This window comes from Suncus etruscus, chromosome 7, assembly GCF_024139225.1.
Source record: "Suncus etruscus isolate mSunEtr1 chromosome 7, mSunEtr1.pri.cur, whole genome shotgun sequence".
NCBI lineage: Eukaryota > Metazoa > Chordata > Mammalia > Eulipotyphla > Soricidae > Suncus > Suncus etruscus.
The window spans coordinates 30,537,969-30,550,656 of NC_064854.1; the positions used below are offsets into that span (position 1 = coordinate 30,537,969).

Below are 12,688 nucleotides of genomic sequence, written 5' to 3' on the forward strand. Positions count from 1 at the left end.
TGAAAGCATGACTCAGTTTGGCACTTTGGAGTTTACATTACATTTCATTTTTAAAGCTGGTATGTACAGGTTTTTCTTTAACCTGTGAATTTTGATAATCTCGCCTACCGTTTTGCTGGTAGAAAGCGACTCACACGAGAACCCTCATTGTTAGGGGTGGGGGAGCACATGAGATGATTAGCATCTGACATACAGCATTTATTCTGGTCCACAGCACCAAATCACACTTGTTGGATAAGCAAGAATCCAGTCTGCTTTAGTGTATAATAGATCTAGGCAAGTTGGCTTCATCTAGACATGCAGAGTCTGAAATCTGGAGTCGAGGAAATATTTGTCCTTATTTTAACCAGTCCAAGTTGCAGAGACCCAAGTGTCAGTCAGTTCTGCCCTTTTATCCCTGCTTCCCCTTGTCTGCTCTGACTGTGGCAGTGCAAACAATGCCTGACTGTGAGTGTGGGAGAAAGGCGAGAAAAACTCTATTTGGGAAAGAATAGAGTCGTGCAGTTTTGGGCAACTTGGATGGAAGGAACTAGAGAAATCTCAGAGTAAAGTCAGTTCAGAAAGGGACAGATCCAGAATGATCTCTAGCTTAGATGGGACTTAAAGCCACATGCAAAGTAGCAACAAAGGACCAAGGCAACACAGAGAGAACTGATTGATCCACACAGTTGGGGATCTGGGGGGTGGGGTATTACAGTGCTGGTAGGTATATTGTTGGAATTATGTGCATGAGAAAACTTATTTATAGCTTTCTAAACCACAGAATGGTAATTAAATACTTTGAAAGGCAAGAGCCCTCGACACCTGCTGTTTGGGGAGGAAGGAGCTTCCCTGTAGTGATCAGGGGCCTGCTGCCACTTCTAGTCTGACAGTTCAGTGTTTGGCCTTGTGATGTGATACAAGGGTCACCAACCCCCATTCCCTCCCCTCAAACATGGGGCCTTGCAAGGCCCTCCAGCCCTCTGTTATCTCCCCTCTTGGCTCCTGAGCAGTGCAATGCTCAGCGGTTACTCCTGGCTTTGCACTTAGGAATCACTCCTGGCGGACTCTGGGGAACATATGGTATGCAGCAAAGCACACCCAGGTTGGCCACATTCAAGGCAAATGGCCTACCCACTCTACTATATCTCTAGCCCCAGAACAGTGGTTTTAAGGTAAGATCCACTGCTGTTCCCTAGAATGTGTATCTCATTTGTCCACATTTCAGGTGAGAGAATAATTTTTCAGTCTTCATACCTAAAAAAACTATACTGAAAGTCTGTTTCTCTGCTTATGCTTTCCACTGGCATAGGTGAAACAGCTCAGTAAACTTATCTGAGAGATCTTGAAGGCCCAGGTTTCCTATCTCAGGATCTGTGGATTGGATCTGTGTCCCTGCAGATGCATTGCTAAATGGCCTTTCCCTTCTCTGCTTCACTTTCTGATCTTCCCCTTGGAAGAACATGCTGTGATATGGAAGAATTCAGAACTATTGTAGTACTGATATTAATATGTCAATCATGTTGACATATGTATGATGAATAGCACCTTACAGTGATCCCCTGGTTGAAAATCATCTAGAAGATCTGAGGATTCTAAGATTCTTAGTTAAGAGATGCTTTGGCAAAGTTGTCTCATTTTTGAAGATTATATTTAAAGCAAGATTGGGAGCTATTTATTTTCCTGCTGATTGGGGATTTGAAGATTGCTTTCTGCCAGGTCTGAAAATTTAGCATGAACTCTGTCTTCTGCAGATGTTTGGAATGGATTTTATTTTTTCTAAGAAAAAAAATCCTTTTCAGTATCTCTCACTTTGCTCCTTTATAAAAATTATTTGTTGTTCCATGAAAGTAAAGAATTGAGATAAGTTGGTGTGTTGAAGTCCAGCATATGTGTTAGGAGAGATAGCATGGAAGTAGGGCATTTGCTTTTCATGCAGAAGGATGGTGGTTCAAATTCCGGCATCCCATATGGTCCCCCGTGCCTGCCAGGGGCGATTTCTGAGTGCAGAGCCAGGAGTAACACCTGAGTGCTGCTGGGCGTGACCCAAAAACAAACAAAACAAACAAACAAAAACAAATCTAGTTATTTGCCCTGTTTGATTTTCCAGAAATTAATTTTTTTTAATACTCATGGATGGTGATGTGAATGGTTAAAAAGAAGCTAGGGGGTGGGAACAGAGCAAAAACAAAGCAGGTAGGACATTTGCCCTTGTACATGTCCAATCTGGGTTCGATCCCCGATATCCCATATGGTCCCCCAAACCTGCCAGGAGCAATTTATGAGGGCAGAGCCAGGAGTAACCCCTGAGCACCATGAATACCACAGGATGTGGCCCATAAACCAAAAAAAATTTTTAACTGAATATCTGAAATTCAACTAGGAAAGACTTTGTAAACCACAATGGTTTCAATAAAATCAATATATGTATTTTGATTTTGGGGCCACAACCGGTGATGCTTAGGGGTTACTCCTGGCTATGTGCTCAGAAATCGCTTCTTTCTTGGGGGACCATATGGGACGCCGGGAATCGACCTCGGTCCGTCCTAGGCTAGCATGTGCAAGGCAGATGCCTTACGCCCTGCGCTACCGCTCTGGCCCCTCAATTAAATTTTTTAAAAATTCACATCAGTAGAGCTTTTGAGGGCTTATCCTATTTTATGTGTTAAATCTAGTATGTGAAAATTTCTTGGTTTGTTTTTGTTTTCTTTTGGTCTTTGGGCCATATCCAATGGCACTCAGTTTACGTCTGGCAGACTTGTAGGACTATATAGGATACTGGGGATTGAACCCTGATTGGCCACGTACAAATCAAATGCACTACCCACTATACTATTTCTCCAGCCTCAGTTTATGTTGTTTTTTTTTTTGGGGGGGGGTTATTTGTTTGTTTAATGTAAAGATTTAAATAGGAATTGGAAGAAAGTTTTTACTCCCCAAATATCTGTCTTACTTATTGAGGTCTCCTTGATAAACATTGGCAACTTGATTACAAGTTTGAATAGTGACCATTTGGGATTCTTTCACACTTTTTTTTAATTGTTATTCCTATAAACTAGTTCCCTTTTGTAAAAAAAAAAATACTATTGTAGTTATCTTAATTTATTCTATTAAGTAAGTTTTAAGTGCATCATTGTCCTTCGACATGTATGTTTCCCCACATCATGGTCATCATCAGACTGGATCACATATTGGTCCCCCTATGCCCTTTTCATCTTCTTCGAACCAACCCCTTTCTGAAAGAGTCATCTCTGTCGACGAGTTTGTTTTCATGTTGTCTTTGTGTTGTGCAAATTCTTCTTCTGTGTAAAACATGATCTTGACAGGGTGCCTCATGCATTTCAAAACACATTCTCCAAATGACAGCAATGGCTCTGAGGAAAGCCATGGTTTTGAGACAGTTTCTCTTAGAGAAATGACATGCTTTATCTTAGATCCGATGTCCACTTTTCACAAGATGATTGCTGAGGAGGTTGTAGGCGGCATCTCTGTTAAAAAAAAGTGTTGCTTTCTGTTAACTAGAGATGTGCAAGCCAGCCAGCGCACCATAGCCTTAATTGCAGAAATGATCCACACTGCTAGTCTGGTTCATGATGACGTTATTGACGATGCAAGTTCTCGGAGAGGAAAGCACACGGTTAATAGGATCTGGGGTGAAAAGAAGGTATGGCTCCTTGTTTTTCATAAATCTTCCTCACCAAGTCACATGCTGTTTACATTGCATTTGTTTGGCAGGTTTGGCTCCTTGAAATAAGAGAGCCTCTTTTCATGTACTTGTAAGGTCTTTCAAATAGCCTTATCTGTATGTAGCTATTTGGTAATCAGGAAAGCTATAGAAAAACACACTGAGAATTTCTGGCTACCCACAGAATTTGATAAAAATTCCTTTTGGTTGTAAGCAAGGGATTTTTGTTTCGTAATTCTGCACTGAGCTATTTTTATATAGATAACGAGAAGCCACTTACATTTGAACTCAAACTCTGTTTAATTCATTTATCATATATTTTATTTTTTTATTTTTTGGGAGTTTTTTTGGGTCACACCCGGCAGCGGTCAGGGGCTACTCCTGGCTCTATGCTCAGAAATCACTCCTGGCAGGCTCAGGGGACCATATGGGATGCTGGGATTCGAACCACTGACCTTCTGCACGAGAGGCAAATGCCTTACCTCCATGCTATTTCTCCGGCCCCTATCATATATTTTAAATGACTCATGCCTGAGTGTTAAAGTAAATAAGTTGAGCCTACAGAGATAGGATAGTGGGTAGGGTTCTTGCCTTGCACATGGCCGACTTGGCTTCCATCCCTGGCACCCCAAGAATAAACCCCAAGTGCTTTTCAGTGTGGTCCCCAAACAAACACAAAAAGCAAGTAAATAAAATGAAATACATTTATATTTCAGACGAATACTGTTCTCCCATGGAAATCTTACCTTATATAAAAAAACCCTGTAATTGAATTTGGCTCATATATGTTTAAAGTTTAAAGGCATGTTTCCATCTTTTTTTTTTTTTTTTGTATTTGGTGTGTAATTTATTTTTTTTTTAATTTTAGGCACTGTGATTCCTACTACCAATGGTAGGGTTTCATGCAATGTTCCAACATCACACCCTCCACCAAATTGATTAGTATTTGTGTGGGGTTGCATGTAGAGTGGGGGACTTGGCTTGGGGCTCAGAAAAAAAATTCAGAAATAAATCTGAAGGAATTCAGACAGGTCTTTGGGGAGTGGCTGGCCGTCCTATCTGCACAGACCTTCCTCCCTGAGGAACTGCTCTTCATTCTATGTAATCAACACATGGTTTTGTGCCCATTACTTCACTGTTGGATCAAGTTCTATGGGTGGATTTGGAAGCCTTTTATTTAGTATCTGAGGTGACCAGAATTCCATCCATCAGAAGCAAAGTGGTAATAAAGGTGGGTTTTCTTCTGGACACTTGAGGGACTTCATGCCCTTTGCCTGCCACCAGTCTAGGGTGCCTGTTTTTCAGGGCTGTCCTGTCTCTTGAACAGAAGAGGAGGAATAAGAGAACAAATTAAGTTTTTTTCTGTTTTGCCTTTTGTTCATTTGTTTGTAGTGCTCGGAATTTACTACTGCTGAGCCACAGCCCACGTTCTCTTAGGCTAGTGTCTCTTAGATTAGTGGCACTAATCTGGTTTATTGTTTGGGCCTTTTTTAATTTTTTTAAATTTTTTTGGTTTTTTGGGCCACACCCGGTGATGCTCAGGGGTTACTCCTGGCTATGCGCTCCTGGCTTGGGGGACTATATGGGATGCCGGAAGTTCAAACTGTGTTCCATCCTAGGCTAGCGCAGGCAAGGTAGATGCCTTACCACTTGTGCCACTGCTCCAGCCCATGTTTGGGCCTTTTTTAAAAATAAATAAAAACAGGGCCCGGAGAGATAGCACAGCGGTGTTTGCCTTGCAAGCAGCCGATCCAGGACCAAAGGTGGTTGGTTCTAATCCCGGTGTCCCATATGGTCCCGTGCCTGCCAGGAGCTATTTCTGAGCAGACATCCAGGAGTAACCCCTGAGCAACGCCGGGTGTGGCCCAAAACCCAAAATAAATAAATAAATAAATAAATAAATAAATAAATAAATAAATAAATAAATAAATAAATATGAGGCACTATGATTTACAATGTTGTTTGTAATAGAGCTTCAGACATTTACTGTTCCTACACCATTGTGACCCTCCCTCCACCACTGTCTAGATGGCAAGAGACAGCACCCGAATGCAGCCTGGAGTCTTCCAGCTATGAGCCTGATTAGCCCACAAGGTCCACCTCTTTGTCTTCTCCCTGATTTGTCCCTGAACTACAACTGAGGCCATGAAAACCCATGTTCCATAATCAAAATTAAAAACTCCTTTCTTCCTGCATGATTTCTTATTGCCCTGCTTGGCTTCTCAGCCCCGCCTACCTTTAGCTCCTACCCAAATCAGCCACAGTCCTGCAGCTTCCATGTTATAGGCTGGAATCTTTTGGTCTCTAAGTTCCCAAGGGCTAGGCTAAGAAAGAGGTAAAAAAATGTCTTATGAGTCAGTCCCCCAAGCTTTGTTCACACACACACACACACACACACACACACACACACACACACACACACACACACACACACACACACACACACACACACACACTGATTGATAGACAGAAGTATGTTCATTATATCACAGAGTGTACGATGACTTTATAAATATTTGTAGATAATATCAGATATCAGATAATATCTAGATATCAGGGTGGCATGTAAAATGATGGATTAGGTGAACATACTATAAACATACTCTAAACTTCGTACCTAAAACTAATTTTAGGTCCAAGAGAATAAACGTGATTAAAAACTACAGTGTGAGGGTATTAAATGTGCAAATTAAAATTTGCGAGGATTAGTATTTGTCTAAATCATAAATTTGTCTAGATCATAACTTTAGGCATAGCTTTGGGCATACAGTTAGGATATTCAATGACAGTTTAAAATTCAGTTCCGTGTAGAGTCTGTAATAAGCTGCAACTGCAGATTGGGTATCTCCTCACGGTCTGAAGGAGATTGGTGTTCAATGTGGGAAACAAGTATTTTTGTATTAGAACAGGAGCCAGTATACGAGTGTGCCAAGAGCCAGCTCCTGGGACTGGGAGAGTGGCTTAGTGGTGATCCTAGATTCGATCCACAGCATCGCACCAAAAAAGAGAGGGAAAGAGAAAGTCAGCTTATTCTCCAAGAGTGAATCTAGCACAGCAGATAACCCACATCTGTGACAGCCAGGCACGGTGTTGCGCTAAGGAAGAAAACAGCCCCTAGGACACTGCATCTTCTGAAGCCTCTGTCAGTGATGGCACCTTCACTCTGATACATCTTTCTGCATGTTTTTTCCTCTCATTTTTAGGCTGTTCTAGCTGGAGACTTAATTCTATCTGCAGCGTCAGTAGCTTTGGCACGAATTGGCAACACGACTGTTATATCTATTTTAACCCAAGTGATAGAAGATTTGGTGCGTGGTAAGTTCCTTCCTTCCTTCCTTCCTTCCTTCCTTCCTTCCTTCCTTCCTTCCTTCCTTCCTTCCTTCCGTCCTCCCTTCCTTCTTCCCTCCCTCTCTCTCCCTCCCTTCCTTTCTTCCTTCTTTCCTTTCCTTCCTCCCTCCCTTCTTTCTTTCTTTCTTTCTTTCTTTCTTTCTTTCTTTCTTTCTTTCTTTCTTTCTTTCTTTCTTTCTTTCTTTCTTTCTTTCTTTCTTTCTCTTTCTTTCTTTCTTTCTTTCTTTCTTTCTTTCTTTCTTTCTTTCTTTCTTTCTTTCTTTCTCTTCCTTCCTTCCTTCTCTCTTCCTTCCTTCCTTCCTTCCTTCCTTCCTTCCTTCCTTCCTTCCTTCCTTTCTTTCTTTCTTTCTTTCTTTCTTTCTTTCTTTCTTTCTTTCTTTCTTTCTTTCTTTCTTTCCTTTTTTCTTTCTTTCTTTCTTTCTTTCTTTCTTTCTTTCTTTCTTTCTTTCTTTCTTTCTTTCTTTCTTTCTTTCTTTCTTTCTTTCTTTCTTTCTTTCTTTCTTTCCTCTCCCTTCCTTCCTTTTGTTTCTTTCTTTCTCTTTCTTTCTTTCTTTCTTTCTTTCTTTCTTTCTTTCTTTCTTTCTTTCTTTCTTTCTCTTCTATCTTTCTTTCCTTCCTTCCTTCCTTCTTCCTTTCTTCTTCCTTCTTCCCTTCCTCCCTTTCTCTCTTTGTCTCTTTCTTTCTTTTTTTCTTTCTTCTTTCTCTTTTCTTCCTCTCAATTTGTCTTTTTCCCTTTCTCTTTTTTCATTCTTAACTTTTTAACTAGGAAAAAATCTCTCAAATGCTGTTATTTCCTTCTTTATAGGTGAATTTCTTCAGCTAGGATCAAAAGAAAATGAAAACGAAAGATTTGCACACTATTTAGAAAAGACCTTCAAGAAGACTGCAAGTCTCTTAGCCAACAGTTGTAAAGCAGTATGTACGTTCTGTCTTTCTTCAAGTTGAAAAAAAGTCTTGAGACTGGAGTGATAGCACAGCAGTGGGTAGGGTGTTTGCCTTGCATGTCGCCAACCTGGGTTCAATTCCTGGCATCCATATGGTTCCCTGAACCTGCCTGGAATAAGTTCTGATCAAAGAGTCAAGAGAAACCCCTGAACGCCATTGCTGGGTATGACCCAAAAACCAAAAAAAAAAAAAAAAAATGGTTCTTTCTTGAAAGTTAATTGTCTTAGAAAAATGCCCTGGAGAATCTTAAAATTAGTAATCAAATTCCCAAAATATCATTAAGGGAAAATTACTATCCCCAAACAACAAAATGCTGTGGATTTCAGTTTTAACTCTTTCTCTCTTTTGTTTTTGTTTTTTGTTTTTCTTGTTTTCTGTTTGTTTTTGCTTTGCAAACATTAACTTGAATCTGGCTGGAGAGAGAGTCCAGCACCACACGGTCCCCTGAGCTTTCCAGTAGTGATCACTGAGCACAGAGCCAGGAGTAAGCCCTGAGCACCTCCGGGTATGATCCCAGAACTAAAACAACAAAACATTAATTTAAATAAAGATGAGCTTGATAACATACTCTACTCATACTCATAACTACTTTCTACCAGGGGTCCTTAGACTTTTTAAACAGGGGGCCAGTTCACTGTCCCTCAGACCATTGGAGGGTCTGACTATAGTAAAAACAAAACTTATGAACGAATTCTTATGCACACTGCATATATCTTATTTTGCAATGAAGAAACAAAACAGATACAAATACAATATGTGGCCCACGGGCCATAGTTTGAGGACCACTATGTAACATTCATTTTGAACAAGTCTTAAATAATCTCTCCCATTTTTCTGATAGTTTATCTTTGAAGAGTTAGTTAAAGTACTACAGTGTTCTTTCTTTCTTTGAGGACCACACCCGATGAGTACTGGGATGGGTTGGGGAGCATCAGTGAGAGCATGTACCGTACCATATACCCAAATGCTTTTGTGTTCTTACATGTAACAGAAAATATTTATTAGATAGCACTAACTTTGTAGGACCCTTTTTCTTTTTTTTTTTTTTTGGTTTTTGGGCCACACCCGGTAACGCTCAGGGGTTACTCCTGGCTATGTGCTCAGAAGTTGCTCCTGGCTTGGGGGACCATATGGGACACCAGGGGATCGGACCGCGGTCCGTCCAAGGCTAGCGCAGTAAAGGCAGGCACCTTACCTTTAGCGCCACCGCCCGGGCCCCGTAGGACCCTTTTTCATGAACATAAAATACTCGTGGTTTTTTTCTTTTTTTTTTTTCTTTTTTTTTTTGGTTTTTGGGCCACACCCTGTGACGCTCAGGGGTTACTCCTGGCTATGCGCTCAGAAGTTGCTCCTGGCTTCTTGGGGGACCATATGGGACACCGGGGGATCGAACCGCGGTCCGTCCTAGGCTAGCGCAGGCAAGGCAGGCACCTTACCTCCAGCGCCACCGCCCGGCCCCGTGGTTTTTTTCTTTTCTTCCTATTTTTGGGGGAGTTCTTGGGCCAAACTCAACAGTGCTCAGGGGCTACTCCTGGCTTAATGCTAGAGGGTTATTTTGGTGGCGCTCAGGGGACTGATGTGTCAGGGATTGAAACCAGGCTGTTCATATGTAGAACAGCACTTTTCTCTCTGGCTACTTCTGATGTTTTTATTCATTTTATCCTTTTGTTTTCTTGGGCTGGAGTCAATCCCATGTGAAGTATGTACTCTGTCTCTGAGCTCTATACTTGACACCTCAATATTTTGTTTGTTTGTTTTTTGGTTTTGGAAATACACCCAGCTCTGCTTAGGGCTTACTTTTGGAGGTGCTTAGGGACTATATGAGATGCCAGGAATCAAACCTGGGTTGGTCACAGGCAGGAAAAGTGCCTGATCGATCCACTGTATTACCTCTCTTACTCTCCAGCTCCTCAATATATAATATTTGGGCCACACTCAGCAATGCTCAATGAGTTACTCTTGGCTCTGCATTCAGGAATTATTTTTGGCTACACTTGGGGGACAATATGGGATGCCAGGTATAGAACCCCTGGGTAGGTCATATGCAAAGCAAATGCCCTACCGGCTGTGCTATCGCTTTGGCTCTACTCTTACTACAAAATTATTTTCTGTTTGTTGAGTGTAAACCTTTCTTTCCCTTGCTTTCTCGAATATCCATCTAGTCAGCAATAGTAGTATTTTCTACCAGATTATAATTTAGGGGTAGAGCACTTGTATGTTTGAGGCCTTGGTTTCAGTCCCCAGCATCGGAATATATATATATAGTTTATATGTGTGTGTATGTAATATATATGTATTCCAGAATCTCTATATTAGAACATGTGGTGTCTCCAGTGCTAATCCATGAATGAGTGATAATTTCCTTGGAGAAGTTCATCTAGCCATCATCTCTCAAGTCTAATAGGTGAAACAGTGAAAGTCTGGGTCAGGATTTGGGTCAGCAAGAGTCTCTTTAATCAAAGTAGTAGCGATAAACCTCTAAGGGGAAATACAAATTGCTCTCAGGATATTCTCAACATAATTATAGTTAAAGAAGTCTCTAGGGTGAAAAAAACCCTTTGCAATAGTGTCTCACTTTTGAAAAGAATTGTGTGATTATGAGACAGGAAAGAACAAAAAAGGGCATCTTCTTCCTAAAAAAAAAAAAAACAAAAAAAAAAAACACCTACTTGAAACCAAACCCTAAGGAACTTAAATTATGTAAAGCATGCCGGCTGTAGTTTTGTCCTTCTTTGTCTTGACTGAGAAGACTGGTGGTTTTTAATTTCCAAGAAATGGAAAATATGAGTGGTGTGTATGTGTGTGTGTGTGTGTGTGTATGTGATTTTAAGGAGCTAGATCTCAGATGTCTGCCACAAAGCTGTTTCATAAATCTTTTTTTTTTTTTGTGTGTGTGGCTTTTTTGGGTCACACCCGGCAGTGCTCAGGTGTTACTCCTGGCTCTATGCTCAGAAATTGCTCCTGGCAGGCACGGGGGACCATATGGGATGCCAGGATTCGAACCGATGACCTTCTGCATGAAAGGCAAACGCCTTACCTCCATGCTATCTCTCTGGCCCGTTTCATAAATCTTTATAAACCAGTATCTCCATGAAAGCCAAGAATGGGTTTCCTTAGGCACTGGGGGAGAAGTAGTCCTCACTGACCTATGCATATGTCAGGGGCCCTAGCAGGCAGTGCACCTCTTTGACTCTGAAACATGGAATCACTGTCCTGCAATGCATTTCCTCTGCTACAGGGCACCAAACCAGAACTGGGAAGGGATGAGAAGTAATGTACTCAGTGAGTGAACTCTTGAGGCTCAGTTCAGTGTGGTTGCTATCCTGTACATAATCCATAGATTGTAGCAAATGTATTTATTTCCAGAGCACCTCATCCACATATTAACAAGTGAAGAGTAGACGGGACTGAACACAGCCTGCCCCTGTGAAAATGAAGTGTTTTCTGCTAGCCACTAGGAGGCACAATGGCATCATCCTACAATCATCACTTTCCCCGTGACCTGTCCTCAACTCCAGAGCCCTGAGAGTAATAACACAAAGTCACAGTGTGAGCAAGCATTTGGAATAAAAGGCTCCATATTTAAGTGCCTGTGGATAGAAGGCTTGCAGAGATATTATATTTTCAAAATTGCTATTTTTGTGTATTTCTGGTACTGAGATGCAAATGCATGTGGGCTCCAAAAGAATGCATGCAAAGCACATTATCGATGCCAAGAGGAGAGGATATGGAAAATTTTAATATCAGGGTTATTTCAGAAGAACGAATGCAATTCATGATATCTATTCTTCCTCCACTCTTTTTTTTAGCCATGAGGCATTTTCATAGAAAGTAATGGTCATGTTCTGTAGAGTGACACCAATTGGAATGGAAATAGAAATGATCGGAGAAGATGATTGGCCATCTTCTGCATTCTTCATGCAGAAGACATTGGGAGCTGACCAGTGGAGGCTGACTTGTTTCTCCCCAAAAATCTGATGGAAGGAGCCAGAGTGATCTAGTTCAGTAAGGAGGTTGCTAGCCTGGCATGCAGCTGACCCAGGCATCCCATATGGTCCCCTGAGTGTAGAGCCAGGAATAAGCCCTGAGCACCACCAGGTATGACCTAAAAAACCAAAGGAGTGGGGGATGGCACTCATGAGAATGAAGACTGATAGGGCATTACATTCTCAGTCAGTGTCTGAGTTGGCCTTTGAACTCAGAGCTGAGGATGGTAATCCTGTCCACATTTGCTTTTCTCTCTTTTTTTGTTTCTGAATTTCTGTTCTTTCATGTTGCTTGTGGCTGAGAATCAATGAGTTTTCTTCCTGTTATTTGACTTTTATTTGATTTACAAAGCTCCAGATTGTCACCACCAAACTCCCATTTTCTTGGTTTGATTTTACATAATCTCCAGATGGACTGTATCCAGATTTTGCCAGTTGCCGTAATACACCAGTAGGGGAAAAATTATTTTTTGCTTCATGGTCTAGCACAAGATTCGTGTTGCATCTTGTTCTCATGAATGTTTAGTTTCTTTGCATTTGTAAAATCCCCTTTATCATCTTTCCCAGGAGACTTAACTTTGAGGACTTTGGGTGGCTGGCCAGGTTTCTTCACTGTAAACCCCCGTCCCCTTTGGGGTGATGTATTTTGAGACTGTGTAAACATTTTGCTTCTCAAACTCTTCCTTTAGTTATACCATTTGTTCTTTGCTGGGCCAGCTGTCACTTGAGATTTTCTGATTCTGCC

At 41.3% G+C, this 12,688-nt stretch overlaps 1 protein-coding gene across 1 annotated transcript in view; it reads left to right on the forward strand.

Annotated features, from left to right (window-relative positions):
• The window catches only part of PDSS1 (decaprenyl diphosphate synthase subunit 1), a 42,492-nt gene that overhangs the window by 11,427 nt on the left and 18,377 nt on the right, over positions 1-12,688 (forward strand). Inside the window, exons 4-6 of the mRNA XM_049777539.1 lie at positions 3,502-3,643; positions 6,868-6,979; positions 7,818-7,927. Coding sequence (XP_049633496.1) covers positions 3,502-3,643; positions 6,868-6,979; positions 7,818-7,927 — 364 coding nt within the window. The remainder of the gene's footprint in view (positions 1-3,501; positions 3,644-6,867; positions 6,980-7,817; positions 7,928-12,688) is intronic.